The following is a 27481-nucleotide window of genomic DNA, read 5'->3' as shown; positions in this document are numbered from 1 at the left end:
TTGCCGCGCTGAACAGCAGCTCTCCCCGATTTGGAGAAGTGGGAGACTTGGCCCAGAACCCCAGAACGTCAACAGCTGTTTTTGCGACTTGCAGGCTCGCAATACTAGCATTCAAAAGCGGAACAAAGAAACCATTCGTTTGCGGAAGCAGAGAGACGGCTTCTCTCAACGATATCATGGCCGAGAATACTCAAGAGGACGACGTCAAGTCCAACAAGCGAAGCCATGCCGACTTCACCGGCGATGATGGCTCAGGTACGCCACGGCGCCATCCCGTCCCAGGCCGCTTTACCTCCTCTCCGATGCGGATGCGAATGAGCACTTGGTTTCTGACACCCGCGATGCAGACAGCTCCTCTGACGATGATATGGGGCCGCAGCTGCCCTCGGAGGCTCCCAAGAAGAAGCGGCGCGTTCTCCCGTACGAAAAGTTGTACATCTCGGCCCTCCCCAAGTCGACGCGGTATTCGAAGTCCCTGATGCACAAGGAGCAGCTGGCCTACCTCACCATGACCCCATTAACCGACTTTTTGATCACGACGTCGGTCGACGGCGTCGTGAAGTTCTGGAAAAAGGTGGCCGAGGGCATCGAGTTCGTCAAGGAGTTCAAGGCGCATCAGGGCGAGATCCGCTCTGTATCCTGCAGCCAGGATGGGCGGAGCTTTGCGACAGCCGGGGTTGACAAGACGGTCAAGCTTTTCGATGTCGTCACATTTGATCTCCTCGCCGTCCTCCAGCTCGACTTTGTGCCGCGCTGCGTCTGCTGGGTGCACAAGAAGGGCTCGTCACTGCCGCTCCTGGCCATTTCCGATAGCGAGGCTAAGCCGAGCATTCGCATATACGATGGTAGAGGGGAGAGCTTGCAGCCAGTTCACACCATCACCGGGCTGCACCGCAGCCCCGTCTCCTTGATGGCGTTCAACGACCCCTACGACTGCGTGATCTCGGTGGACGAGGGCGGCATGATCGAGTACTGGAGGCCAAGTGGATCCTACGAGAAGCCCGACAATGTATTCAAGTACAAGAGCTCGACCAACCTGTTCGAGTTCAAAAAGGCAAAATCCGTGCCGGCGTCGCTCACTCTGTCCCCCGACGGGAGCCGGTTTGCGACTATGTCCTTCCCCGACCGCAAGATACGCATCTTCGACTTCGCCTCGGCCCAGCTCCAGCGGACGTATGACGAATCGCTCCAGGTCATGGAGGAAATGCAGCAGGCGGGAACCGCGCTGCAACAGCTGGATACTGTAGAATTCGGCCGCCGACTGGCCCAGGAACGCCTGATCGAGTCGCCAGAGCTTCGCGACAAGTTCAACGTCATCTTTGACGAATCGGGACACTTCATTCTGTACGGGTCCTATCTAGGAGTGAAGGTGCTCAACACATACACAAACAAGGTTGTAAAGGTCTACGGACGCGACGAGGGGCTGCGGCCGCTCTCACTGGCGCTGTACCAGGGGCAGCCACAGAAGAAGGGGGTGACAACCGTTGCGATGGCGGCGTCAAACAATCCCCTGCTGCAGGAGTCGGAGACGAGGGATCCGATCCTGGTCGCTACGGGTGTGGGCAAGGTTCGCTTCTACATGTTCACTAACGAGGAAGAAATTTCGAAGGCGACGAGAGACGTCCAGAACGAGAAACCAACCGTCCTTGGCCAGAAGAAGGCCGAGGAGAAGAAGAAGAAGAAAGAGACGGGGACGGCAGCTATTATACACACGACCTACGGCGACATCCACATCCGGCTGTTCCCCGATGCCGCACCATTGGCCGTCGAGAATTTTGTGACACACTCGAGGCGTGGCTACTACAATAATACCATCTTCCACCGAGTTATCCGCAAATTTATGATCCAGGGTGGAGACCCCCTGGGCGATGGTACAGGGGGCGAGAGTATTTGGGGAAAGGAGTTTCCGGATGAATTCAGCAGCTTGAAGCATGACAAGCCGTATACCGTCAGCATGGCGAATGCGGGGCCCAACACGAACGGAAGCCAGTTCTTTATCACGACCGAGAAAACGGTATGTGTGCATTACCCAGATGACTGGAGCTTCGGCTGACATGGCGGGGGGGGGAACAGCCCTGGCTTGACAACAAACACACCATATTCGGCCGCGCCGTGCAGGGCTTGGATGTTATCCACAGGATTGAGAATGTTAAGACATATAAAGAAAGACCTGTGGAGGACATCAAGATTCTCAATATCGATATCGCGTAAAGCCATGCCTCATGAGCAACGTGTTTCGGGTCGTTGAGTGAGGCGAGGGCCGATTGAGCAGTGTAGAAATGCCAGCTTTTACTTCAGCAAAAGGCAGCGTCGAGGGAGAGCGATCGAAACCTGTATCCCTTCAAGCGAGGGTGGGATTCGTGTCATATATATATATATTACAAGCAGCATAGACAGCAAAGCAGTCAACTGGTTAGTCGTCGTTGTCCGTCAGAGCGATGACTTGACATCGCCGCCATAGTTGATCCTTCTCAGGATGCTCCGGTTCAGCTCGGACACCCTCTGCACGCCGGCCAATCCCATAGACTGGTCGACGTCTGCCAGCAGCCCCGCCAGGACGTGGCGAGCGCCGTCCGTGCCGGCAGCGCCCAGGCCGTATATGACGGGACGGCCGACCAGGACGGCCTTGGCGCCCAACGCGAGAGCCTTCAGAACGTCCACGCCAGTCCGGATGCCCGAGTCGAACAGGACCGTCAACCTATGCCCGACAGCGTCCACAATCTCCGGCAGGACCTCGAGGCTGGGCACCGCCCCGTCCATCTGTCTCCCCCCGTGGTTGGAGACGACGATGCCGTCAACCCCATACCTGGCCGCCATCTCGGCATCCTGCACGCTCAGGATCCCCTTCAGGACGATCGGCCGATCCCCCCACAGCCGCCGCAGGGTGGCCAGGTCCTCCCACCGGTGCGCGTGCCCGGAGAAGACCTCGCCGAGCCAGAAGCGGCTGGCCATGACGACGTTGTCCTCGACGGCGTCCCCGTCAAAGTGGGCGGCAAACTTGCTGCGGAAGACGGGGTCGCTGAAGCCGAGCGCGTTCCCCTCGCCCCGGGCGAACGGCAGGTAGCCCGCGTCGAGGTCGAGCGGGCGCCACGACATGGTGAAGGTGTCGAGCGTGACGACCAGCACGTCGCAGCCCGCGGCCCGGGCGCGGCCGAGGAGGGAGGCGGTGATGGCGTCGTCGAGCGGCCAGTAGAGCTGGAACCAGCGCGGGGCCCGCGACGCGCCTGCTGACGACGACGACGACGACGACGACGCGCCACCGGAGGAGGAGGAGGAGGAGGAGGCCCCGAGGGAAGCGTCTGCCGCCGCCGCGACGTCCTCGAGCGGCGTGGTGGCGGCCGTGCTGTAGATGAAGGGCACGCCGAGCGAGGCGCACGCCGTCGCGACCCCCTTCTCGCCGTCGGGATGGTAGGCTGCTTGCACGCCCACGGGTGCCATGAGTAGGGGGGTGTCTGGAGGGAAGGGAGGGAAAAAATAACCCCTGGCCGTCAGGCTTTATTGATCGAAGGACTCCGGGAAGCTATGCATAGCCCGTCAGCACTCACCGTAGGTCTTGCCGAACAGCTTAACACGGAGATCCCGCGGCACGGTTGGGCGCAGCATTCGCGGGATCAACTTCCACTGGCGAAACGCCAGCCGGTTGGCATGCATCGTGGCCTGCTCGCCAGCACCTCCAAAAACATAGTTGAAGGCCTCGGGGCTCATTGCCTGCCTCGCTGCCTGCTCAAGCTTGTTTGGATCCGTCGTCACGACAGGCTTCTTGCCCCCAACCATGGCCTGAGCATATAGATCCAGCTGGTACTGGCCGTACGGCGGCCTCTCCTCGCCGCCGTCGCCATCCTTACGCTGCGATCCGGACATGTTTCCTTGGGTGCTGAGCCGCGTGTGTGGGTACGTCGGCATTGATATGTCGCGGAGAATGGAACGGACCTCTCCCCCTTGTTCTGTTTGCTTACAAGCAAGCTCCCCTCATACCCCTGGACTTTCCCCGCATTCGGATCTAGACGGATGGACGCAGTAACCGTACGGATTACATACATACGCAACAGACCTCGGCGATCGCCCTTGTGGAGCCATGTGAGTGTCCTGCGCAGTATTCCGTACGTACGGATGTATGTACCCGGTGGTTAGTTGCTGACTAATTAGTTCAGGACTACCACCTGTCTCCCGACAGGTAGGGCCAAAACCCCCGGACATGCTAATATAGCCAGACAGGTACGCGTCCAAATCCGTGTCCAATTTTACCAGCCAACTCCCTATACTCGAAGACACAACCACTGCCACAAGCCTAGTTAAACCTACTCTCCTATATACGATGCCTCTGACTGACCAAATCTAGGAACCGGCTAGTATATAGGCCACCAAATAGCTCCTTACCACTCAAGCTTACCACCGAACTAGCCGTTTACCCTATAGAAAGTAACCTAGTATTCGGTACGTAGCTTAGCTATTTAAGACTAGAAAGACCTAGGTTAGCCGGTACTTAAAGTCTTTAAAGGATATTAGACTTCTAGCTACTAGTAGTAACGTAGTTAGAAGACCTCGGTCGCTTCGAAACGACGAAGATTCTGCCCTCGAAGGATATATATATTAGCTTATCGAATCTAGTTCTCTTACTACTAAAGATCTTCTCTAGGATGCTACTAATCGTTTATAGGTATATCGCGATCCTCCCTGCCCTCTTGTTAATAAGTACTAGTAATTGCGTTAGAAATAGGATTATCTATAGTTTTAGCTAATATTCTTTAAACTAGTCAAAGTAAACTGACTCTTGGCCGAGTAGTAGGTAGAAGAACTAGAGATATTCTTTAATAAGCGTAAGGACATTATTAAAAGCTTTAAGATTATTATATCTAGTTATTAGAATATAGATAAGACTAGATATATACTTATACTATTAAATAGGTAGTTTAAGATCTTAATAGTTAAAATAGATAAGAAAAAGAAGGTTAGTATCTTCCTCTTTTCTAAGTATTAGTTTAGAATAAGTATTAGTTTAGAATACTAATTATAATATTTTATTAGGTAGAGATTCTAGACCTTTATAACCGAGAGTTAATAAGTATAATTAGCATTAGAAACGCTATTAGTAATACTATCCTAGTATTTTATATCTTTAAATAGTAGCTATTAGAAGATTAGGATATTAAAGATCTTAATAAGGAGATATAATTCTATAAGTTAGAGATAGTATTTAATAATACTAAGATTATAATAGATTAAATATAATATTTTAATAAATACTTCTTTACTATCTATATCGAGTTCTAGTAATATAGTATAAGCTTCGAAGAATAGTTTAGTTATAATTATTATAACTATAGTCCTACTCTTGGTATATACTTTATTAACCTAGATAATATTACCCCTAAAGATTTAGTCTATATATCTATACTATTAGAAGAATATATATACCGATTACTTATCCTAGATAACTTTATAGGATATTATAACCTTAAACTTTATAAATATTACCTCTCGTTTAATATTATTATTATCTTCCTCCCTCCCTATTTAATATACTTTATCTAGCTAATAGATATAGGAGTCTTTTGCTATCTTAAGGAAGTATATTAATAACATCTCTAGTAGGTAGTTTAAAACGGTAATCTTATATTTACCTAGATAGACTTTGTTAGAAGATTCTAAGAAATCTAGGATACTAGTTTTAAATACCAAAATATTATAATAAGATTTAAAAAGACTAATCTTTTTCTACCAAACTAATATATTATAATAGACTAGATTAGAGAGAAAGTATTATCTAGTATAAGCGTTAGATATCCTATAATAATTCCTAATAATAAGCAATAGATATATATAAAAAAAGGTATTAACTATATTTAAGAGTAATATCTTAAGCTTTTTAATTTACTAATATAAGAACACTTTTAGGATATTATATTAATAGTTAATAAGGGTTAACTAATATATAAATATCTAAATAACTTTACTAAGGATAAGAGAGCCTATCTAGCTATACTATCTACTAAGAAAATATAAGGCTAACTTATTAAGCTAATAAGAGAGGTTATAATAAGTATAATTATCTAATAGATTTAACGGTTTTAAGAGATCTAAGCTTAGAAGAGCGCTAAGGCAATTTAAGATACTAGCTAAAAAGCTACCTATATTACTATCAAGTAGATTAAACAAGAGTATAGAGAGAAATATAAAGTCTAAAAAAGGCACCTAGAGAATAAGATTCCTAGTACTAATAGGTATTACCTTTATATAATAACCTTTACTAAATTCCTAGAAAAGACTAATAAGAATAACTATCTTCCTCTTAATAATAATAACCCTCTCTAGATTCTATTAAAGGAGCGTTAGCTACTAGCATTTTTCGACTTTAGAGATAGAAAAGAAGTCCTAATCCCCTAGTTAGCTAAGAAGCTATTATTAGAAGTTAAACTCCTATCCCCTAAACGTCCTAGGATATAAATTAGCAGCGTAACTATAATGTTAATTAACGATAATAATAATAATAGATTTGACTTTACAGATAGTAAAGATAGGTAGGAAGAGGATATTAAATTATTATCTCTATCTAGGGTTAAGAAGGAGTCTCTATATATAGCTATTATTAAGGACATTAGGAGGTTTAAGAAGCGATAAGCCTATAAGTCTATAATAATAATACTAGGGATAGAAGATAATAACTATTACTAGGAGGCTAAAAGAGAAGGTATAAGAGAAGGTACTACTATAATTAAGAGCGTTAAGAGTAATAGGGATAGAGGGTATAATATAGAAGGAGAGGGAGACGAAGGTAAGTTATATAACCCATTATTTAACTAGTTATAACTAGGTAGAATTAAATTTTACTACATTTTTAAGCTTTTCAAAGCCTAGTTTATAATTAAACTATTTATAGCTATTTAAGGCTATTATTACGATGGTAATTAAACTTAATGGCACCTTTTGTAAAGACGTGATTGTATAGGAAATTTGGTGGTAATGTGTCTGGCTATATTGGTATGTCCGGGGGTTTTGGCCCTACCTGTCGGGAGACAGGTGGTAGTCCTGAACTAATTAGTTAGTAACTAACCACCGGGTACGTACGATACTCCGTAGAGGGGACCGATTTTAGCCAGGATTCTTTTGTGCCCATTTTATTCCCATGCCCCCCCCCCCCCCCGGGGGCCGGTTGGATTGATTGATTACAAATTTGTATAGATCTCGTCAAAGACACGTTTGCATGCGCCTCAACGTGGATCATCTGTCTACTCTCGACGCCTGTAACGAGGGATACATACATCAGCTCCCCGATCATCCGGTCACTCCTGTTCTACAGGTCGTGGCGCCGCGAAACACAGCCACAAAACGCCTAATAAACCCCCCCCCCCACCTTTTCCCCCCAATGAGATAGTTCATCCCAAGCGGCTGGCCCAACGAACTCGGTGAACCGCGAGCCCTATTGTTCTCGCCGTTGTTGCATTATCTGCGGCGTCCTCTAGCTGGTCGCAGAGCCAATGGAATGGCCGCTACCTTCAATCCACAACTCGGCCTTTGCGATCCCATCTTGCTAAGGGGACGCACCGTCTAGTCCTGGTCACTGTCCAGTCCAGCCCAACTTCCAACCGGGACGCCGAAGTCATGTTGCTCATGGCTTGACTGACCACAATTCTCGCGACCTGTAGCGGTGGTGAGTTAGCTCGAACTTTTCGACGGACTGGTGAGCAAACACGTACCATCCCAATTCCCTGATTTTCTTCGAATTTGTCTGCGATCCTTTCTTGTCGCTCGTCCAAATCGCCAGCGCTTTGCTACATGACGCGAAGGCCTCAACAAGTTCCTTCATTCTGCCACATCTCAGAAACTCCTTGGCCACATCTGAGTCCTTCTCGGCAATCACGGCCGCGAGCTCCATGCATTCCAGGAGATTGTCCCGGGAAAGAGATGTGCCGGCGAAATGCAAGCAGCTGATATAGGCCAGCACTGTCTCGGGAATATATGCCTCGCGGAGTTCTTGAAAGTCCTTGTCCGCTAATGCCGCGCGATTAGCCAGGGATGTCTAGAGCGGGGGGGGACCCCAGGTCCCATCGAACCACGTACCTTCGTTCGAGACCAGCAGCCAATTCTTCAGGACCGGTTGCATGCATGCCTTCGCTGACCGAACCTCTTGGCCGGTGTGCTGCCACATCTCGCGGGACGTACTGTTTTCCCTGGAGCCGGATTCGTCAGCAGATGATTCGCAAAGAGACGGGGTGTGGAAATCGTACTCCCTGCTGAGTCCAGCCAACGACGACAGAGTCTCCATCGAGTCCAGAGCGCGTACGAGACACTCGAGCTCCCAGACATTCCGCACAAGGGTGATGAGCCTGTCCTTGCTCAGTTGACATGTCTCCAAAAACTCCGCCGGAAAGTCACTGTTGGCAAACTCCTCAAACCAGCCAGGACCGGGATCCTCGCTCGCGTCCCTCACGTGAATGGGCGACTTAGCCAGAATGATCTCCCGTCCGGGCACCCGTTCGCTGAAGGCGCGTGCGGCGCGTAGCCGTGTCCGCTCTGCAACTGATTAGCATGCTTCTCATGGCAGGGGTTGAACAGGCGTTTCGACGTACTCAGCAGATATTTGTAAATCCGGATGGCATAGTTGCATGTTTCCACGAACTGGCCGGGAACGAGCATGAGCCACTCCATAGCACGGATGATCAGGTCGTCCTCCTGGTCAACGAACTCGGCGTCCTCCCCAAAGAAATCTGGTTTCACGAGCCGACCATACTTGAGAGTCGCTGGTCCATCCTCGAGGATCTTGAACCGCCCCTTGGCCTCACAACGCACCATCTTGTCCTGAACGTCATCTAGGTAGATTCCTGGTTGACGCTTCACAAACTCGGCCAGGTCGAGTCCGAGCTTCCTCAAGATTGTAAGCTGGTGCCCCCGGGCGTCGTTGTCAACAATATGAATAAGATTCCGACTCAGCGTCTCGTACAGCCGGGCGCCGTAAAGTTTAGAGCAATATAGGGGGATCAGTTCCTCCAGGTTGGCAAGGCGGAGGTAGCTGATGTACGCCGCAATGATGTTCTCTTGTGCCCGGTGCCGGATCTGCAGCGCACCTTTCTCCTCGGCGAAGCCAGCGAGACGGTCGAGGGTGGAGATGATGATGAGAACGTGAGCCAAGACTCGGAGGCCATGGTGATCCGCCAGGTCAAAGAACTTGTCTTGACAGAAAGTCTCCAGCGTAGGGAGAGGCACCTCATGAATCAGTCTCGACTTTTGCTTCTGGTTTGCGTGCCTCGAGAGCACGATACCTTGGTGAAACAAGTGCCGGTCGACATCGTTCGCCACGATGGCACCCTGCAGCGCCTTTGAGGCACGCAGCGCCTCTTTCCTGGTTCTTGAATCTGCCTCCAGAGAAGCGATGAGACGTTTGCTAACCGTCATCGGATCGCTGTGGTGGAGCACTGCGTTGAAGGAGGGAAATTGCTCGGCAGCTTTGGCGGCAGCAACCCCGCCGTGCTTGGCAAGGTACATGTCGAACTGTGTCCTGAGGAGTGCGTTGTAATGTGCAAATAGGAAGTCATCCCAGGACTTGCACACCTTCTCCACACTAGCAATGTCGCCGGCCAGTAACCCGTAGACCGCCCTGTCGTACTCTCCTGTTCCCCCGTCTCTGGAAGCGGCAAAGCACATACGCCTCCACAGCACCAGTGAGCTCGGCTCAAAATCCGGTTGCTCCTCGTCCTCTGGATTGGAAAGCGGCAGGGGGGCGATTGATGCAGCCCTCCACAGCTCTGTCCTTTCCGCGCACCACTCCCTGATCTCAGACATGGAGCAACCCCTGCGAAGCATCTCGAAGCAACCAAGCCAGATAGCGCGCTCAAAGAACTCGTCCTGGGGCTCTAGCTTGCGAGCCTGCCGGGTAACAGCGTCCGGATCCAGTTGGGTGACCAGTGTATTGGAGCCAAGATGTGCTTGGGCGGCAGCGGGGTCATGGGGATCCAACACCCCCTGGTAGCCGTTGACGCTTTTCTGCAGCTTGATTTTATGGCGAGTGTGAAGCCAGCCATGAGCCAGGATGTCGCCTCTATCAGCGTTCTGCTGCAGCTCGCTGACAACCTCGTCGATAGGCGGTCCGTAGCTCGCGCCGCTCTGGAGCCACTCCAAGACAACCTTTCTTTCTCGCGCAACCGAGTCGGAAATCAGGAATTCGTTCCACCACTGCCTACGACTCCTTGTCGAGACGTCGTCCACGTTCCTTGGTTGCAACGCGGCCTGATCGCGGTATCGTAAAGGAAGGATCCGCCGGAGAAGGTCCCAGGTCTGCGCCTCCTCCTCCACACGGCGCAACTCTTCAGAAGGGAGCGAATTGTTGCCATTGTCGACTTCATCAATGTCCATATCCGTCGAACCGCCCCTCTGCCAGCTTCCTCCCCGCACCGATCGCTCCCGCGGCTGGCGCTCGCGTAATCGGTCGGCCCTCCTGCGAGTGTATGTGTAGTAAGAGTCGACGAGCCGGAAGACTTGAGCGCGCTTTTCGGCTGCAGACCCTGCCGAACAGGTGTTGTAACGGTCGAGCTGGGCGGCAAAATAATCGACCTCCTCACCTGCCCGAATGGCGCTCTCCTGGTATGTGGTCTCGAGGTCCGCCATTTCATCGTTCAGTGGCCCTGTTTAGCATGTCAGAAAACCGCGCAGGGTTTCATGTCGACAATTCAGAAAAAAAACCCGGCTGACCTTCCAGTTGAGCTGGGCTTCCTGAGCTGGCGCGAGAGCTCTCGGACGCGGGATAGTCCTTGAAAGGCAACATCAGCAATGATTGATCGCCTATGCAGGGTCGACGGGAAAAGAGGTACTAACATATGCCGGTGCCATATCGGCTAGTCGAGATGGTGGACAAGATATGGACTCGCAATGTATGTATGTTAGGCGTTGGATTGTTGGTTGCCCCGGAGGCCTGGAGAAGGGCCGAGTGGAGCACTGCGATCGGCCGCTTCTCTATCGCATCCTGTGATGACGGATTGTGATGCTTCCAATTGCCACGAATCAGGCCCGCGGCGGTCCCAGGGTTGTTGTTTGCGGCCGGAATCGCAGCTGGCCTTTCGGCGAATCTCGTCACTAGTCCTGGTCACAGTCCCGAGCAACGCGGTCGCGTAGTGGAGGTGCAGCTCAAAAATTCGGGCAGGTATCCCGAGAACCCAAGAGCTGCAGGCAGCTGGCAACCTTAATCCCCATTGAAGCACAAGCCACCCAAAGGCTATGTGGGTCCGAAATGCCCCACCAGCGGCTCCCTGCGTTGAAAAGTCGTCGAGAAGCCCCAAAAATTCGATTTCTTTTTCTTTCTTCTGCACAATGTCCATGGCATTCATATTAGAGTCTCGGAGCAAGCCCTTCATTGCTTGCTCAGGCCCTCGTGGCCTCTCGCGCGCTCAATGATAGCCTAGAGGAAATATACACCCTCCTCTCCAGTTACCTAACGCCTTCTGGGGCAGTTTAGGTGGACATATTTGGATGAGTGATACATTCCCAACTCCCTTGCCGTCTACTGAATACCCTTTCTCCTCTGCTCCATTTTCAACCTCAAGAGGTCTGGTTTTGGACAGCTAGCAGTCACTGCCTTGTCGCCATTCCTTTCGTAGAACGCCTGGCAGCACTCGTAAAGAGCATCGACGAATCTGGCACACTTTGCCTCGTTATAGGCGTTTCTCGTTAAGCAGTCTTGGGACAATAGTGAGCAGGTGTAATCACCCGGGGATCTGACGAGAGAAACCACATGACATACCTTGAATCGCACACTACAAAGGGCGTGCCATCTCATGTCAATATGTGAACCACTGAAATTCGAGTAGCTGAACGAACCGCTCTTGGATGGCAAGGAGGACTGCTACGAAGATCTTGGTCAAGCCCCTATGGAGAGCAAGAAGCGTGTCAGTCTTGTGGCCTCCATTAAAGGACCAGATGATGCATCTAGAACACTAACCATTGTGGTGAATGAATGCTTGCTTGAGCGACGGGACGCACCGAACTGTCTTGCTTGTTCGAGACTTTGTTCTCAGCACGAACTGGGATCAGGTTAGTCGAGCAGGAAGAGTTGCATCTCCACCGTTCCTAGGAAGCCAGGAACAAATGATGTCAGGGAGCCCCAGAGAGGCCCAGGCGTGGGTTAGATTGCTTGCCAGATTGCCAGAGCAGCAGGGGCAGCTGGTCACTGCGAACACGACCTATCTCAACTCCGTGCCACCAACTAGGCAGAGATCGAAGGGCGTCCGCACTGTCTAGGTTGCCGGAAGGGTGAACTTGGTGCTCTTACATATCACTGAGCAATCTAAGAGCGCAGTGAATGGATAGCAGAATTTACAAAAGGTTTAATCCAATCGCGGTGTGTGCGGCGAGACTGCGAGTCTGCCATCTCACGTTCAGCCCGTCTCTTCCTTTGATGCGCGGACGTTAACACACCCTTTTTTGCATCACTACATATCTACAACGAGTGTGAGCATGAAACCTTGTAATCGCGATGCCTTGTAGGTAAGGTAAGTCTGCGGCTTCTTTTGGTGCATTCCCAGTTGCGCCCGGAAAGAAATGCTGGAGGACGCTGTACGTATTACGAACATACCGCTCGTAGAGAAAAGAAGCCTCTGGATTGCCCAGCCCGCGGGGACATCGCTGAAACTAACCCCGCCACCGCTAGGTAACTACCGACCCCGCCGCGTTCTCTATATCAACCACAACAACGACCGACAGACGTGAAGTCGGAGTTCTCCAGAGGCCCGACCAAACAGCTCGCAGCAGGAATAGCAGCGCGCTTTCATATTTTTCTCTTTTTCTTCGGAACAAACAAAAGAGGCGGGTTTCTTGAAACGTAGCGCATAGGTGGTGGCTCCTGCTGAGGTCAGTTCATCGCGGACTTTTTTTTATGTTCCCAGCCGACCAGCCCACTCCAAACTTCCAAGGTCTTCCTTTTGCGTACTACCACTGGCGTCCGGCACGACTTGTCCCCGCCTTCGTTCTTCGCGCACTGCGACCAGGAGACTAACCGATCGATGCAACTTTCAGAGACCGCCCGATCGCCGAAGCCTCAAGAGATTCCCCTAGAGACAAGTCCAGTCGCGAAACCAAACCGCCCCTCCCCTCGCCCAAGCAGCCGCGATGGCCGACAATGCGGAGAACGGCAGCCCTCGGCCGCCCAACCCAGAGACGGTGCCAGCCCCGAGCGAGCACCTGAACATCAAAGTGACCGACAACAACAACGAGGTCTTTTTCAAGATCAAGCGCACTACTAAGCTGGAGAAGCTTATGACGGCCTTCTGCGAGCGGCAAGGCAAGGCACCCGCCTCGGTCCGGTTCCTCTTTGAGGGCCAACGTGTGCAGCCGACAGACACCCCCGACACTGTGAGTTCTGAGTCCTCCTAGTTCCCTCGAGATCCCCCCCTCCTTCCCCGGGCAAGGCGCAAGGGTGCTGACGTGAGCGCGCGCGGCTGGAATAGTTGGAGATGCAGGATGGCGACACCTTGGAGGTTCACCAGGAGCAAGTTGGCGGCTGCTGAGCACACACGGTTTTATGGGGACATGGTGAAGGATCTAGCGGTCACTCGTTGATGCCGGGCGGTTGGCTTCGGGATGGGGATGGCGAAACAGGGATATCGGAGTTCTGCATTCAACCCAACGTGAGGCCATACAGCAAACATGGAGGTTTTGGCGCTGGGTTCTCGCGCGCGTGCGTGCGTGTGTGTGTACTCGCGCAGGAGGGAGAGGGAAGGTTGGCGCATCTTTTGGCGGTTAATCTGACACATTGGGAGGGGAAGGTTATCTTTCTCCCTTTCGTTCTCTTGCCGACTCTCCCGCCCAACGCGGTTGTATCGTGATGATGAACTCGGCCCGTTTCGCGGGTCCCAACACCAGAAAAAGTTACTCCACATTCGTCCCATGAACGGGTTGTAGGCTCTTGAGTGATGGAAATCCTCTCACGGCCGGTCCAGCGGGCACAAGCCTTGGTATGGAAACGCCAGCGAGATGGGCTCTCATTGTGCGTAGACTAAAGGGCGCAGACACAAGAAACTACATTTGAGCAAGCTATATCTATCATTTATGATGCCCGCATGCAAAGCCAAAAGATGCATCAACAATGCAATCATCATCATCGTTGTTGTCGTCGTCATCGTCATCGTCGGATATCACGCACCGATCGATATCAGCTCCTTATGCTTTCAATTCCTTCTCCATGCACTTGGTACAGAGCACCACTGTCTCGCCCGGGGCACCGCGACCTTCCATGGGGAAGATCTGGCCGTCGTCAAAGCCTCCGTTGCAGGTGGCACAACGGAAACACTCGTCGTGCCACTCGGCGCCCAGGGCACGAATGTACTGGCCGATGACGGCCGTCCGACACTTGCGGCACTTGGGCGCCCTCCTCTCCGTGCGCTTCGTCTGGCAGGACACGCACCACGCATAGCCGTCCTTTTCGATATGCGTCATGCCTTTTTCGAACGGTTCGCCGCACTCGGCGCAGAAGAAGTGGCCGAAGTGCCAGTGGGCACCCAAGGCTACGACGTGCTCGCCCATGATGGGCGTCTTGCAGTGCTTGCATCGGGGGGCAAACAGCTCGTGCCAGTCGAGATGGCAGTAGAAGCGGAGGCGCTCGTCGCCGTCCTCAGCCATCGTCTGGCCAGGCTCCTCCGGGAGTATCTCGCCAGCGGCACGGCGGGCGATACGGTCGAGGCGCGCGGCGCGGTGGTCGTCGGGTTCGGGTGAGATCTCGAGCGCCTCGAGCGAGGCGCCACAGGCATAGCAGGTGAAGCACTGGGGGTGGAACCGCTCCGACATGCCGGCGAGCGACACGAAGCGCCCCTCGATGACGTCTCCGCACTCGTGGCAGCGAGCAGTCGCCCGGCTACCAGCCGGCCGGGAAACGGGAGGCCAGGGTGCGCGAGGTCGCGCGGCCTGCCGGACGCGAGGAGCCCCGGACTGCGGGGTGGGAAGCGGGCGGCGGGAGCTACCAGCCGTGTCTGCAGGAGCATCATCCGGCGCCACAATCACGGGGGTATTAGGGCCGCCAGAGCCGGGCCCCTCGGGCTCGACTACGATGGCAGGTGGGGACGGCGAGGAAGGGTCGCTCACCGCAATCGCGGGGACGGGAGGTCCCTCTACTTGAATGCTAGGCGGAGGGGGTTGTGGGCGGCGCGTCGGCGATGTCGACGTGGCCGCCGCCGAAGCCGCACCATCGCCCCTAGCAGAGATAGCAGGGATCGTTTGCTCCTGCCTCTGCGACTGCTGCTGGCGGACTCCGCCCGGGACGAAGCATCCCGAGTGGTTGGGGCTCCCCCGCCCGGTTGTTGACTTTTCTGACTTGCCGTCAGTAGCCTCCTCTTGGGGCTTCCAATTCTTATCAAAGCTTACGATAGGTCTACCGGGACTATCGCTAACCGCTGAAGGGGTGGGGAGCTTGGGACTGCGGTCCTTTAGTTTCATACTCGTAGCCTGTATAATTTCTTCGCTGCGGATCTCCATCCCATGCTTGCGAGGCACGTCTTCACGCTGCGCTGCTTGAGCTGGAGCAGGAGGATTGATTGTGTAGTGAGGATTCCGCGACTGGCTCGGGGGATTCCGGTGTATCTCGTATTTCGAGACCACCTTCTCAGGTGAAGAAGGAGGGGAAGCAGCCGTCTTCAAGCCACCAGCTCCCCTGCGGGGGAACTGAAGCCTGTTCAGAGGTTCCTTTGGCTTTGGCCGCAGCGGATTGGCCAGGTTGTCGGATGAGGGAGCCCGGGGCGGATCCGAAGTCTCGTTATCTGGCTCTTCCCAGATCTGGTCGCCAGAGAAGTGCTCTTGGCAGTCGCCGCTCATGCTCCCTTTTTGTCTGCTTCTAGAGCGCCGTCCCGGAAGGGGACGGGGTCCGTTGGAGGATATGTCGCCGCACGATTTAGCACTACCCGCTGGTGCCGCAGCGTCTTGCCCCGCGTTACTGCCAGGTTCGGCATTGGGTGGCTGGCGAGAAGAGGCAAATGAGACCCGGCCGGAAGCCGGCTCAGGGCTGTCACCCTCCGTGGAGCTACCGGACACGGAGCGCGAAAGAGTATCCCGAGCAAGATCAGTTGGCGCGACGTCGGCTCCATACCTCCCGAGACTAGCGGCGCGGGCATGGGCGTAGCTGTTCTTGCGCAGGTGTGGCCGGTATCTGTAGGGCGCACCGGGCTCCGGCAGCTTTCCCGGATTCTGGTGCCGCCATACCAGTTCCGCCGCCTCGTCCAGAGCCGCGTTGTAAATTCGCCGTTCTTCGTCGCTCTCGTCGTCCCCCCCTTTGCCCCGCCGGGACCGGTCTTTCAGATCCATCGCCTCCATGGCTCGGCGTAACGATGATGCCTCTTCCTTTTCCATCCATCTCTGGCCGCGCTCAATGTAGGTCGCACTAGGGACAACTTCTGATGGCTTCAAGGGCTGCACGGGACGGTCTCGGTAGTTATCCTTTCCGCGGGCGATAGGCGAGTGAGACGAAATGCTGGGGGGGAAGGACGGGCGGCTGGCCGCTGGCGGAATGCTGCCGGCGTCTGACTGAGCTCGCTGATGGGAGGAAATCTGAGGCAGGGAGGATACTGATGACGAAGGCCCTGCAACGGAGGACCGGTCGCCGCTGGTAGTCAAGCCAGAAGCATCACGTTTGGAAGCCGGCGGGGGACGGGCGCCCGCAGGCCTGGCGATGCGGTTGTTGCGAAGGTCTGCAAGGTAGGCCGCTGCGAACTACGTCAGCAACAGTACAAGCCATCAGGCTTAGAGTTTCTCGGGAAGGGGTTCGGAGCCGTCCGTACCGAATTGTTCGCTTGACATATAGGAAGGCGACGGCGGCGTCACCTTCCTGGGCGAGCTTCGCTCCTTGGCGCTGCCGCGGGCAAACATGGAGGCTCTTTTGGCTTCTGAAACAGGTGTGCGCGTTCTGCAATGTGGTATGGGCTTCGAGATGGAGCGAGATCGGTGACAGAGATTGGATGGTGTATAGGTTGGCGACAGAGCAACTTCGTCGGCCCGAGCGTCAGTGAATTTATGCAGCCTCGTGGAGACGTGTTTACAATCAGACTCTGTTTCACCAGGCAGTCAATGACGTTGCCAGGCAGATGGAGACGACCGCACCCAAACATGGAACGGCGCCCCCCGGGGGGGGGGGGGGGGGGTTGGAAAGGTGAGTCAAGCCGCTCGAGGCCAGTCTCGTCCGCTGGACGAGGTGGGAGACGGGCAGCTGCGAGTGCGGATTTGCGAGCTGCGATTGGACCACGCGGCAAGACAAACATGGGTTCCCACAGCGACCGGGCCAGCCACACACCATCGGATGCGAAGCGCGCTGGAGCGCCAAGCCAAGGACGGAGACGGAAGCATGTGCAAGGCAGTACGTACCGACAGCTGAAGACATCCCGGCCCAATGAAACAGAGGGTAGAGAGGTCGGGTGCGCCGTACCAGGGAGGCGGATCCTCGGGTCATCCACGCGAACAGCAGGGATGCGAAACTGCATGTCTTTGGGCGCGCCGCTGCTTTTCTGGTCGACAGGTGTTCTCTTCAACTGGCCTCCGGCCGGCATTTTCGTTTTACTCCGTAGTGCAGTGTACTAGTACACTAGGTACCACATGGTTTTTTTTGTCCCCCATCAAGCAGAGTCCGGGTTAGTAGTGTATCGGTAGGCATCGCACATGGCTTATCAGATGGCTTCTCCGTGTATGTTCGTGTACCCGCCCGGGATTAAGAATGTAAGGTACCTGAAGCACCCAACATAGCAACTTCGTCGAAGCTTACCAACCAACAACACTCTGAACCAGAGCCTGGCAGGCGTGCCTGAGCCGATGGATCCCGTCCATCCGCCGGCCACGCCTGCCCAACATCCGCCACTAGATGCCGGTCTTCTTCTTCCCCGCATCAGTTGCACATTCCTCCGGCTGGCCCACATCGCGGCCTTTGCACCGTGAAAATCCAACTCCTTGCAGCAAGGACCCTCCGCCGAAAGTTATTTCCGAGCCTGGTCCGGCGCTACCCTTCTTGGGGCCAAGTTGGGCCAATTGATGGAGGATTCGTTGCCTCCGGAGCTTCACCCCAGCTTATTCAGCGGTAACGTATAGTTTAGGAATCGAATGGGAAGCCGACTGCCCAAAAAAAATGTCGAAAAGGTATGGAAGTCGAGAGAAGTTCATCTAAGCATTTCCAGTTTATTTTTTGTTGAGGGCATGGGAAGCTTAGCTCCCTCAGTCGCTTCCCTGCCGGCTCAGTGCCTTGGATGCCGGCACTCGGTTTTCGAGAACATGGGCCGAGGGATGGACCCCGGTCTTGTGTGCAGCGGCGTCCGAAGCGGGTGGGTTGCGCTGGCCTGCACCGGCGGCTCCCGCTAAACCCAACTCGAGGCACAATGGAGGTTTGCATGGGTGGGGAGAGGCAGGGACGCTTGCCGCTTCATAACCACGGGGCCCATGTAAAAATATCTCCGAGCGAAGGGTTGTTTTCTTTTCTCTGCAACACAAGGCAGACTCCCTTTCTTTGATATATTAGCACAGGTTTTTGCGGCTCTTCCTCCCGACCGTCATGATTAGTGCTTACCTGTCGCCCTATCGGCTTGTCTCCGTTGGCTATTCTACGTAGCACCGCCGGTCCCTCCCTATAGTCACATAACGGAACGAGCAGGGCTCCTCCTCCTATGGGTACGCATCCGGCAACGGCCGATGAGCGGGCCGTCTCAGGTCCGGCCCCTGAACCGGCATCGACCGTCTTCATGAACACCAAAGAGCACAGTGTCGCCCCCCTGGCCGAGGAGACAAGTGCCGGATCGGATGAGAGCCCAGGAGAGACAGAGTCACCCGGAAAGGCCGAGTTCAAGGAAGGAGGTTATGGCTGGTTAGTACGCCCTGGATACCACATGGAGCGGCACTCCGTGCTTGTACATGGACGTGTACATGCACACGCAGATGACGACCACACACGCCCGCCTTCCTGCTGTGCCTGAGCTGATCATGATGGACAGGGTTGTCGTCCTCTCCGTCCTCTTAGTCAACGCTCATACCTGGGGGCTCAACTCGTCATATGCTGTCTTTCTCGCTCATTATCTGCGGTCGGGCTCCATTGAGGGTGCCTCCGCTCTTGGGTTTGCCTTTGTAGGCGGGCTGTCCATATCCATCGGTTCGTCCCCCCCCCCCCTTTCCCCTTCTTTTTCCCTTCTCCCAGGGCTTCTTGGTTTCAGAAAGGACTTGTTGCTGAGAGGAATTCGGGCAGCTTTGCTAGTGTCACCCATAGTGACTTGGTGCATTGGCCGGATCGGAACAGCCTCCACTCTCCGAATAGGTGTCGTGTTTGAGGCGTATGTGCTCGGTTTCCTGCCTCCTTTTCCTCTTCCCACCCCCTTTTGGTGGCATTAAAAAAAGCTGACCCGCAGATCGCTCCAGTGCGTCTTTTATTGGAGCTTCATTTTCCACCCACCTATGGCACCTTGTCCTGAGCCAGGGCGTGTGCTTCGGTTTAGGGCTGGGTTTCAGCTTCACCGCCACGGTTGGCATCGTCCCGCAGTGGTTCACTAAACGGCGTTCGTTTGCCAACTCGGTAGCCACCAGCGGCTCCGGCTTCGGCGGGCTCACATACGCGCTGGCCACCAACGCCATGATCTCCAACCTCGGCCTGGCCTGGGCGTTCAGGATCCTGGCCATCTTGGCCTTTGTTGTGAACGGAGCCTGCAGCTTGACCCTGCGTGACCGGAACAAGGCGGTCGGTGCCATTCACACACCCTTTGACAGGGCCCTCTTCAAACGCTTCGAGTTCTGTCTGTTTATCAGCTGGGGTCTCTTCAGTCTCCTGGGATACGTCATCGTTGTTTTCTCCATTACGGATTACGCCCAGTCAGTGGGCTTTACGGCGAGCCAAGGTTCACTCGCAGCTGCCTTATTCAACCGTATGTCCCTCCTCATGCTTTGCGGAATACAACCAGCGGCCTCCTTTTCCCCTACTTCCGTATCTTGCTCCATGCTGACTCCTTTTGTCTCGGCTTCGATATTTAGTGTCCCAAGGTGTCGGGAGACCCCTCATAGGCTTGGCTAGTGACCGGCTCGGTAGAATCAATGTCGCTGGCATTGGTACTCTGATCGCCGGTCTAGCCGCCTTCTTCCTGTGGATCTTTGCTGGGAGTCACTTCGCCGGTCTCATCATCTATGTGCTCTTTGGCGCGTTTGCCGGCATCATCTGGCCCTGTGTTGCCCCTGTCGGGGCCGAAGTGGTTGGCCTGCAATTGTTACCCTCCGGTATAGAACCCCAATATCTAACTGCAACGCCGCCGACATGACTGACCAGGTACTGCAGCTTTGTCCATCTACTGGCTTGTTTTGGTTTTGCCCGCAACCTTGTGCGTCACTGGAGCACCTTCCCCCTTTTTTTCCCCGCCGCCGGTAGCTAATGCTGGATAACAGTGCCGAAGTGATTGGCTTGAGTCTCAAGACCTCCGGCATGGATGCATATCTGAATGTCCAGGTTTTCACCGGATCCATGTATACCGCTTCCTTTATCTCCTGCAAGTCCCCCCCCCCCCTCATTGATTCCCCAGCCATCGTCTTGCTAACAGTCTCACCAGTATGGCTCCTGAGAAGCTGGAAACTGCAGCAGTTGGCGCTGTTAGGGCTGGAGAATGACCAAAAGGGCGAGGCAAAACAAGTCACCAGTACGGCTGGGGGAAGGCTGGACTCGCCGCAAACATCTGGAGTACAGGCCTATTTGCGCGGGATGGTTGTGGTTAAACGGGTATAAGACCGATGCGGGTTCATACGTGATGGAGGTCTGGTTGTAATAGTCAAAATAGTTCAAAAGATCGATGTCCTCTATCAACGTTTGCTAGCCCTGTGGTTCTGTATAAGAAGAAGATGGGCACAAAGAACCCACCGTTTACAGGCATCCACAGGGCTTACTAATCTAACCTTACATGATAGACGTGTCCACGGACATGTACTACATCAAGTCCCCCGCCCAGAAAAGAAAACGCAGTGCCCGCACTGCAGGCTCCAAATAGCTCCCAATTTAAGCTCTCTTTCCTCATCAAATATCCAATTGAAAGTAGTGGTATTATGCCACTACTATGGTGTCTTGTATATCGTCCGCACTCGTTCTATATAGGCGTTTTCCAGCCGCGCCCGCCTCCGGGCGAGTCTTCGACACGGCTTTTCTACCCGCGCCCGCCTCTGGGCGAGTCTTCGATACGGCTTTTCTAGCCGCGCCCGCCTCCGGGCGAGTCTTTGAGGCGGTTAGTTACCCTCCTTGACGAGCCTAGTATTCGTTTACCATCTTACGCGCGTGGTGTAGCTAGAAGTTAGTTTTCTAGACGTTATATTCGTGGCCAAGCCCTTTCCACTTGACAAGATACTTATATCTACTATATATAAGCTTATAGTCCTAAATATACTCGACTTCGTATTTGTTACCGGATTCTAGCCTACTATTGGTATAACTATCTTTAACAGGGCTAGTAGGTAGTATAGTATAGTTATATAGGTTGGTTCTAGGAGGTATAGGTAATAAATAGGCTATAGATATCACTAGGTATATATCTATATTAGGTAGTAATCGTAAGTAATATACTAGATAGCTAACGTATTTAATGATCTTAAACGGGCCTACGTGCTATTAGGACAGTTTACGTGGCGGTCGCCTTAGTAGATGGTAACCGTAGTATAGGCGTAAATATACTTGGTCGCCTAGCTTGAACTCGATATCGTAGTGGCTAGTGTTATACCCGTGTTTGGCTCGAGCTACTATAAAATCTATTATTATCTAGGCATCCTAGTATAGATATTCGTATAGGACCGGGATATCTTACGCCGTATTTGACGATAGTGTAGTTAGTGCTTCTAACGGTCTTATAGGTTTAAAACCGTATAGTAGCTTATATAGCGATATGCCGATAGATATAGCGTAGGAGCTATTTAAATGCTACTAAAGCTATAGAAGTATAGCGGTCTAATCGTTATCTAGTTTCTCGTATACAAAGAAGTGTAAAGCAATTTCTATAGTCTGGTTCTTTTACTCTATAAGACCGTCTCCTTATAGGTAGTACGTAGTTATTATTAATAGCTTTGTGCCTAGTGCCTTCTATATACCTATCTATAGTTCGGAAGTAAATTTGCGATCGCGGTTAGATATAACAGCTATTGGTACTCCCTAGTTAGATAGGAGCAATTGTCATATTAGTATATAGCCCTAGTTCGTAATAGTATAGCTAGAGTAGCCTAGTATAAGGAGTATTTGTTTAGATAACTTATAGGATACTATTATTATTAAATCGAATTTATTATACCTATCTAAGTACTATAGCGTTCCGGCTAATGTAACTAACGGTAGTGCTACTATAAAGTCGATAGCGATTACCTATATTAGTAGTATATCTAATAGGCGGATTAGCTAGTAGTTGCCTATAGGAAGGTTACGATCCGTGGCATTAACTTAATAAATAGGATAGTATTTTATATAGTCCTTTACTTGCCTAGTTTTTCTATCGATCGCGATGCTATATAAGTCGTATATTATCTTGTTAGTTCTAAAGTGATACTTCTCATTATAGGCCAAGCTAAGGATATATTATACGAGGCTTGCTAGTACGTATAACGTACGAGTGCTATCTAGGCAAATATAGTAGAGGAGCTCGTCGATCAAGACGAACGGTAGCCCGTGGCGCGAAAAGATAGCGATGCCCTTATCATCGATAGTTCTATCTACGCGCTTGGTCTTAAGCTCCTTAATAATATAGGCATATTTGGCATTAGTTTTGTAGCCGCTAACGAACTTTGCCTTAAGGTCAGGATCCATCCGTACCTTGGCAAAGGCAAACTATACATCGTCAAGTATAGCTAATCTATTAGAGCATTTAGATGGTTTAGGGTCCCCTAGTGCGCTTAATCTGCTTAAGGCGTCTAGTACGAAGTTAAGCCTTCTAGGAAGATAGTAAACTTTAAGGTCATATTACGATAGGTAGATAGATACGTTAATCAGGTAGCGGTTGGCGTGGTTGGTAGAGCTTGTATCTAGGTTAGTTTGTTCTACAATTCCGTATATAGTGGTATAGTTAGTTAATACGATGACTAGTATATATACCAAATAGACTATCGTATATAGTTTATAAATTGCCTATACTAGACAAGCGACTTCTTATTTAGAGGGCCTATATTATATCTTAGCCTTCGTTAATAAGCGGCTTAGGAATATAACTAGTAGCACTTAGTTAGCTAGGATAGGTATACCTAGGTACTAGTCGTATTCGTCGCGAGTATAGAAGACTATAATGCCAAATCCGTGCTCTAAATAGCCGTCTAGTTAAATATATAGCTATTTACTAGGATTAAAGTGGTATAGGATAGTTAGATTCTCGCGATAGATAGCCTCTTATAGGGCTGAAAAAGACGCCTTTTCTTACTTGGTCGGCTCGAAAGAAGTACGGCTATAATAGCCTATTCGTTTAGTATAGTTGTTAACTTCTAAACTACTAGACTTATACCCTTGCGCTAGCAATTTAGTCTTGTGTTTTTATAATGGTTTAGCGATCTTTATATAGTATAGAATCAAGTGGTATAGGAAACTAGTAGCGCCTAAATACTATTCTAATGCCTTTAACGTACGTAGAAAGGATAGTTACTTGAACGCTTCGATATACTAAGTCGTATTAGTAAGGCCAAGACTATCTACGCGAAAGCTAAGGAGTTCCATGTCTAGGTATCTAATATAGGATTTGGTAGGAGAAATGGCGATATTCTTTTTCTTAAACAGGCTAAAGATAGTCCTTAAATGCCGTATATAATCTTCGGCTGTATCTAAGAAGATGACAATGTCATTAATGAACACGTGATAATATATAGAAAACGGTTATAATAGCTAATCTATAAACCGTTATACGTACGCGGGCGAATTGTAGTAACCTATAAGAGCTACGGTTAGCTACTCTAAACTATATAGACTAATTAGTATAAACCTATCGCGATATTATAGATATATACCAAATTAATAGAAAAATAACATAGCGTTAATGGCCGTAATAAACTTCTTTCTATATAGGGCTACGATAATCTCTAATTATAGTAGTAGTAGGTAGTTATTAGGGATGGTAACCTTGTTTAAACTATATAGATCAATGATAACGTGACCCTTGGCGATGCCTTTGATATTATACTAAATAATAAAGACAGGATAGGCAAAAGGTATAGCCTCTTTTACGAATTATATCTTTCCCTATTGATAAAGGGCGTTAAAGGTCTTATCTAGGACTTCCCTGTCCCTCTAGCTTAACGGGTATACACGGGAGCGTATCTTCTAGTATTACTAGCCTTTTACTAGTAGTACTTTCATCTATTCGCTCTTTGGTATATTGATTAGACCGTTGTCATTCTAGAGTTATAGAAATTCGTTAACCAGGTTGGCAAACTTCCTAGCTAGGGCCAAGTCGCCTATATAGATATAGACGCCGTTATTAGTAACGATCTTAGGTAGGGAGCCGGACATCCTTAATCCTAGGGTAGAATGCTTTTCTAGAACTCGCGGCTTACGTTTATCACTACTAGGGGCGTTGCCGGCGGCTCCGGGCATTGCTTTTGACGAAATACCCTGCCATTAGATTAGCTTAGAGTGCTAGGTAAGTTAGAAGACGAAGTCGCTAACAGGTTTGTTCAAATTCGTATTTTTAATATCGGCAAACATTACTACTAGCACGAGTCGTTTTGGAGGGACGTAACTGCCTTCGAGGATTACTCCTATATAGTTGTTCAAATCAAAGGAGGTATTGATAGGAATGACGTCGTAGTGATTGGCGATTATTAATATAGGGTTAATATCGATTACTACGGCTAGCGTAGCTATCGTTACGACGGCAGTTATAACCATTATAGTACTAAAAGCTATTTCCTATAAATAGGCAAAATAGCTACTATCTTCTATTTCTTCGATCCTTCTAATAAGGTGCCTCTTTAGGATATAGATCGTTCCTTATATAGTATTTTTAATAGGCACTACTTTTAGAGTCTTCGTATCTACTATAAAGTTGTAAATGGCTATATAGGCTAAGTTAAATATAAAGGCGCGATCCGTTAGGAGAGGCTTATATTTAATAGGTACTATTGCCTATTAATTAGGCAGGAGGGTGATTTCCCTAGTTATTTTGACCTTCCGTATATAGGGTATAGAGTACGCATATACGGAAAAAGGAATACAGAAGTTAAATAACTACAAATTGACTTCCTTACACTAGTAGTTAATATTAGCATTATAGAAATCTAGGAATTCGTTACCTATTAGGAGATTTAGCGCTAGGGAGTCGATAACCTATACCAAATAGGTAAACTTAGCTAAGGTAGGAATGCCGTTTTCTATACCTAGTAGATAGATATCGAACGTCGTCTATTCGTTAAGGCTTAGTATAGCGTTTCCTATGCCTTTGACTCTGCCCTTATATTATTTAATCTAGTGGTTTAATCGTTATAAGAAACTACAGTCGATAAGGGAGTAACTAGCGCTAGGATCCAGGCAAATCTCTATAACGCTACGGTTAGTTAGTTTATAGTATACCTAAATGTATAGATAGGTATAACCTAAAGGTAATCTGTAGAGGTTAGCTATATACCTAACTAGTACATCCTTGACTTGGTACATATCCACTATAGCGTTTTTTAGGGACGTTGTCGTCACATCCGACGCCTAGTACGCCTTTTCCGACGGCGTAGTAAGCTCCTCTAACTTGCTAGTAGGAGTGCCACCAGTTTTAACAGGGTAGCAAGCGTTGCTAGCTTTTGCTTCCTGATAGCACTTTAAGTGCTAGAAAAGTACATTTCATAAATCTAGGGTGGCATTATAAAATCTATAGGTACGGCGGGCCAAATCCGTAAGATTGGCTTTATAGTTACGGACAGAAGGAAGAGGGCCTTTTCTATAGTACCGTTTAGCGTGAGAGCGTACTTCAAATTAGGAATTGAAGGCGTTATAGCACTTGTAATAGGTAAGCTATAAGTCCAAAACGATATATGCGATGTTAGTATTGCTGTCTAAAGATTCGGATCCGGATTTAGGGACACTAGTGGCTAAATAATTGTCAACTTGATCCGACTTAGAGCTAGAGCTATTGCTAGCTTCCTTTGCAAAGTGTATATAGTCGTAATAGTCCTTTCGCTAGTAATCGTCCTTATAGAACTTGTTATCTCGATTTCCTTCCTACTACTTACAATCGCCTTAGTTACGGCGGGTTCCTTCGCGGTAGCAGTCATTTCTGCTATTACGATCAAATCTATAGTTACATATATCGTTCCTAAACGGTCTATTGTTCTAGTAGCTAAATTGTTACTATCGGTTAGTATTACGGTTAAAGGGCTTGAAAAGACCGCGATTCTCGGCTCTTAAAGACTTATCTAGGAATGGCCTCTTCTATAGGTATAGGTAGCGGTCAAGAGTAGCCGCTAGAATGATAGATTAAGACTACTTAATATATTATATATAGTTTCTAAGAGAGGAGTATTATTAGGGAGGATCTAAATACTATTCAATATAGAGGTCTATTAAGGACTAAACTTAAACTATAACTCCTTACTAGTTATTATTACGTTCGTTAAGTATATATATTAAGCGTACCTAATAGAGTATCTTTTGTACAAAGAAGCTAAGTGCCTACTTGTCCTTTATAATATCCTTTAAATGTAAGCGACTTTCGTTAAATTTATAGGTAGTAGTTATAGTATCTGGTATAAAGTATTCTTATAGTCGTTCTATAATAGATTATAGCCCTTAATTGCGTAGTTATCTATATATAGTACTGTTTAATTCGTTAGTCTACCAGATAATTACTAGGCTACTAAGAAGAGTTTAAAAGTAGGATAGAATCTATATCTTAATGCTTCTATAGGGGTTACTTTCTAGGAAGGTTTTAATACGGTTAGTAAAGTAGTAGATATTAGTAAATACCAGGTTCTTTCTATCGTTAACAATGCCTAGGGATCGTAGGTTAAGAAAAGAAAGATTAAACTAGCTAATATTATCCCTTTTAATCCTAAAGTCTAAACGGCTTTATATACTTATAATAGTATTATACGTTAATTTATATATATAACGTCCATTACTATTGCCACTATTATTACCGAAAGTTAACATGCCTCGATAACGCCTATTATTCCTGTCATTAGGGGTATAATGGCGGTTAAGAGGATCGTTATTACCGTCTTTACTATCGTTAGGGGAATTAGGATCTCCGCTACTACCAGCCGCGAAATATAGTATTCTACACTATAATACGTGTTCAGGCCGGCCAAGATTAAACCTATAGCTAATATCGGCGCCTTCAGGGGGTATAGGAAAAGCTCTACTATTACGACGTATATTTTCTATAAGGTTACTAACTTCCTATACTTCCTCTACAATAGTATTAAGTCTAGCTAGGTTAAAGGAAGATCATTAATAACTAAGCGGTTATATATCCTCCTCTTCTTTATATCCGTGTATCGTATTAACTATCTCCTTTATCTAGGTTACTACTCTACTAAAAACGTCCCTATACTACATTATATATATTTCTAGTTC

The 27481-nt window shown here is 49.8% G+C and overlaps 7 protein-coding genes across 7 annotated transcripts; 3 read left to right on the top strand and 4 right to left on the bottom strand.

Annotated features, from left to right (window-relative positions):
• The first annotated feature begins 32 nt into the window (after window positions 1-32).
• Window positions 33-2362, top strand: P884DRAFT_240698 (uncharacterized protein). The gene is made up of 3 exons (XM_069440187.1): window positions 33-255; window positions 348-2014; window positions 2074-2362. Exons 1-3 carry the CDS (start codon window positions 177-179, stop codon window positions 2209-2211), a joined length of 1884 nt encoding a protein of 627 aa, XP_069298847.1. The 5' UTR covers window positions 33-176; the 3' UTR covers window positions 2212-2362.
• Window positions 2363-2430: 68 nt separating this feature from the next.
• P884DRAFT_196632 (FMN-dependent dehydrogenase) lies at window positions 2431-3861 on the bottom strand (the record flags this gene model as incomplete). Its single annotated transcript, XM_069437992.1, has 2 exons — window positions 2431-3452; window positions 3546-3861. 2 exons carry the CDS (start codon window positions 3859-3861, stop codon window positions 2431-2433), a joined length of 1338 nt encoding a protein of 445 aa, XP_069298846.1.
• A 3486-nt stretch (window positions 3862-7347) lies between these two features.
• On the bottom strand, window positions 7348-11114 carry P884DRAFT_240692 (nuclear pore protein 84/107). Its single transcript, XM_069440186.1, has 7 exons — window positions 10807-11114; window positions 10684-10741; window positions 8568-10616; window positions 8226-8511; window positions 8059-8168; window positions 7695-7989; window positions 7348-7637 (listed from the first exon to the last, which is right to left on the bottom strand). Exons 1-7 carry the CDS (start codon window positions 10819-10821, stop codon window positions 7607-7609), a joined length of 2844 nt encoding a protein of 947 aa, XP_069298845.1. The 5' UTR covers window positions 10822-11114; the 3' UTR covers window positions 7348-7606.
• Window positions 11115-11293: 179 nt separating this feature from the next.
• P884DRAFT_257885 (uncharacterized protein) lies at window positions 11294-11960 on the bottom strand. Its single transcript, XM_069441192.1, has 4 exons — window positions 11927-11960; window positions 11806-11853; window positions 11729-11741; window positions 11294-11664 (listed from the first exon to the last, which is right to left on the bottom strand). The coding sequence occupies exons 1-4, from the start codon at window positions 11927-11929 to the stop codon at window positions 11489-11491; spliced, it is 240 nt and encodes a 79-aa protein (XP_069298844.1). The 5' UTR covers window positions 11930-11960; the 3' UTR covers window positions 11294-11488.
• Window positions 11961-13092: 1132 nt separating this feature from the next.
• On the top strand, window positions 13093-13490 carry P884DRAFT_197359 (ubiquitin-related domain-containing protein; the record flags this gene model as incomplete). The annotated part of the gene is made up of 2 exons (XM_069438052.1): window positions 13093-13335; window positions 13431-13490. 2 exons carry the CDS (start codon window positions 13093-13095, stop codon window positions 13488-13490), a joined length of 303 nt encoding a protein of 100 aa, XP_069298843.1.
• A 652-nt stretch (window positions 13491-14142) lies between these two features.
• P884DRAFT_197259 (uncharacterized protein) lies at window positions 14143-16833 on the bottom strand (the record flags this gene model as incomplete). The annotated part of the gene is made up of 2 exons (XM_069438050.1): window positions 14143-16670; window positions 16746-16833. 2 exons carry the CDS (start codon window positions 16831-16833, stop codon window positions 14143-14145), a joined length of 2616 nt encoding a protein of 871 aa, XP_069298842.1.
• Window positions 16834-18437: 1604 nt separating this feature from the next.
• Window positions 18438-20732, top strand: P884DRAFT_119918 (major facilitator superfamily domain-containing protein). Its single transcript, XM_069437137.1, has 7 exons — window positions 18438-19087; window positions 19181-19265; window positions 19351-19850; window positions 19957-20196; window positions 20255-20297; window positions 20362-20462; window positions 20523-20732. Exons 1-7 carry the CDS (start codon window positions 18853-18855, stop codon window positions 20693-20695), a joined length of 1377 nt encoding a protein of 458 aa, XP_069298841.1. The 5' UTR covers window positions 18438-18852; the 3' UTR covers window positions 20696-20732.
• Window positions 20733-27481: the final 6749 nt, after the last annotated feature.

Source organism: Thermothelomyces heterothallicus (assembly GCF_042370625.1).
Source record: "Thermothelomyces heterothallicus CBS 202.75 unplaced genomic scaffold P884_scaffold_7, whole genome shotgun sequence".
NCBI lineage: Eukaryota > Fungi > Ascomycota > Sordariomycetes > Sordariales > Chaetomiaceae > Thermothelomyces > Thermothelomyces heterothallicus.
The sequence above is the reverse complement of the archived record's forward strand: the minus strand, read 5'-3'. Positions and strand labels throughout refer to the sequence as shown.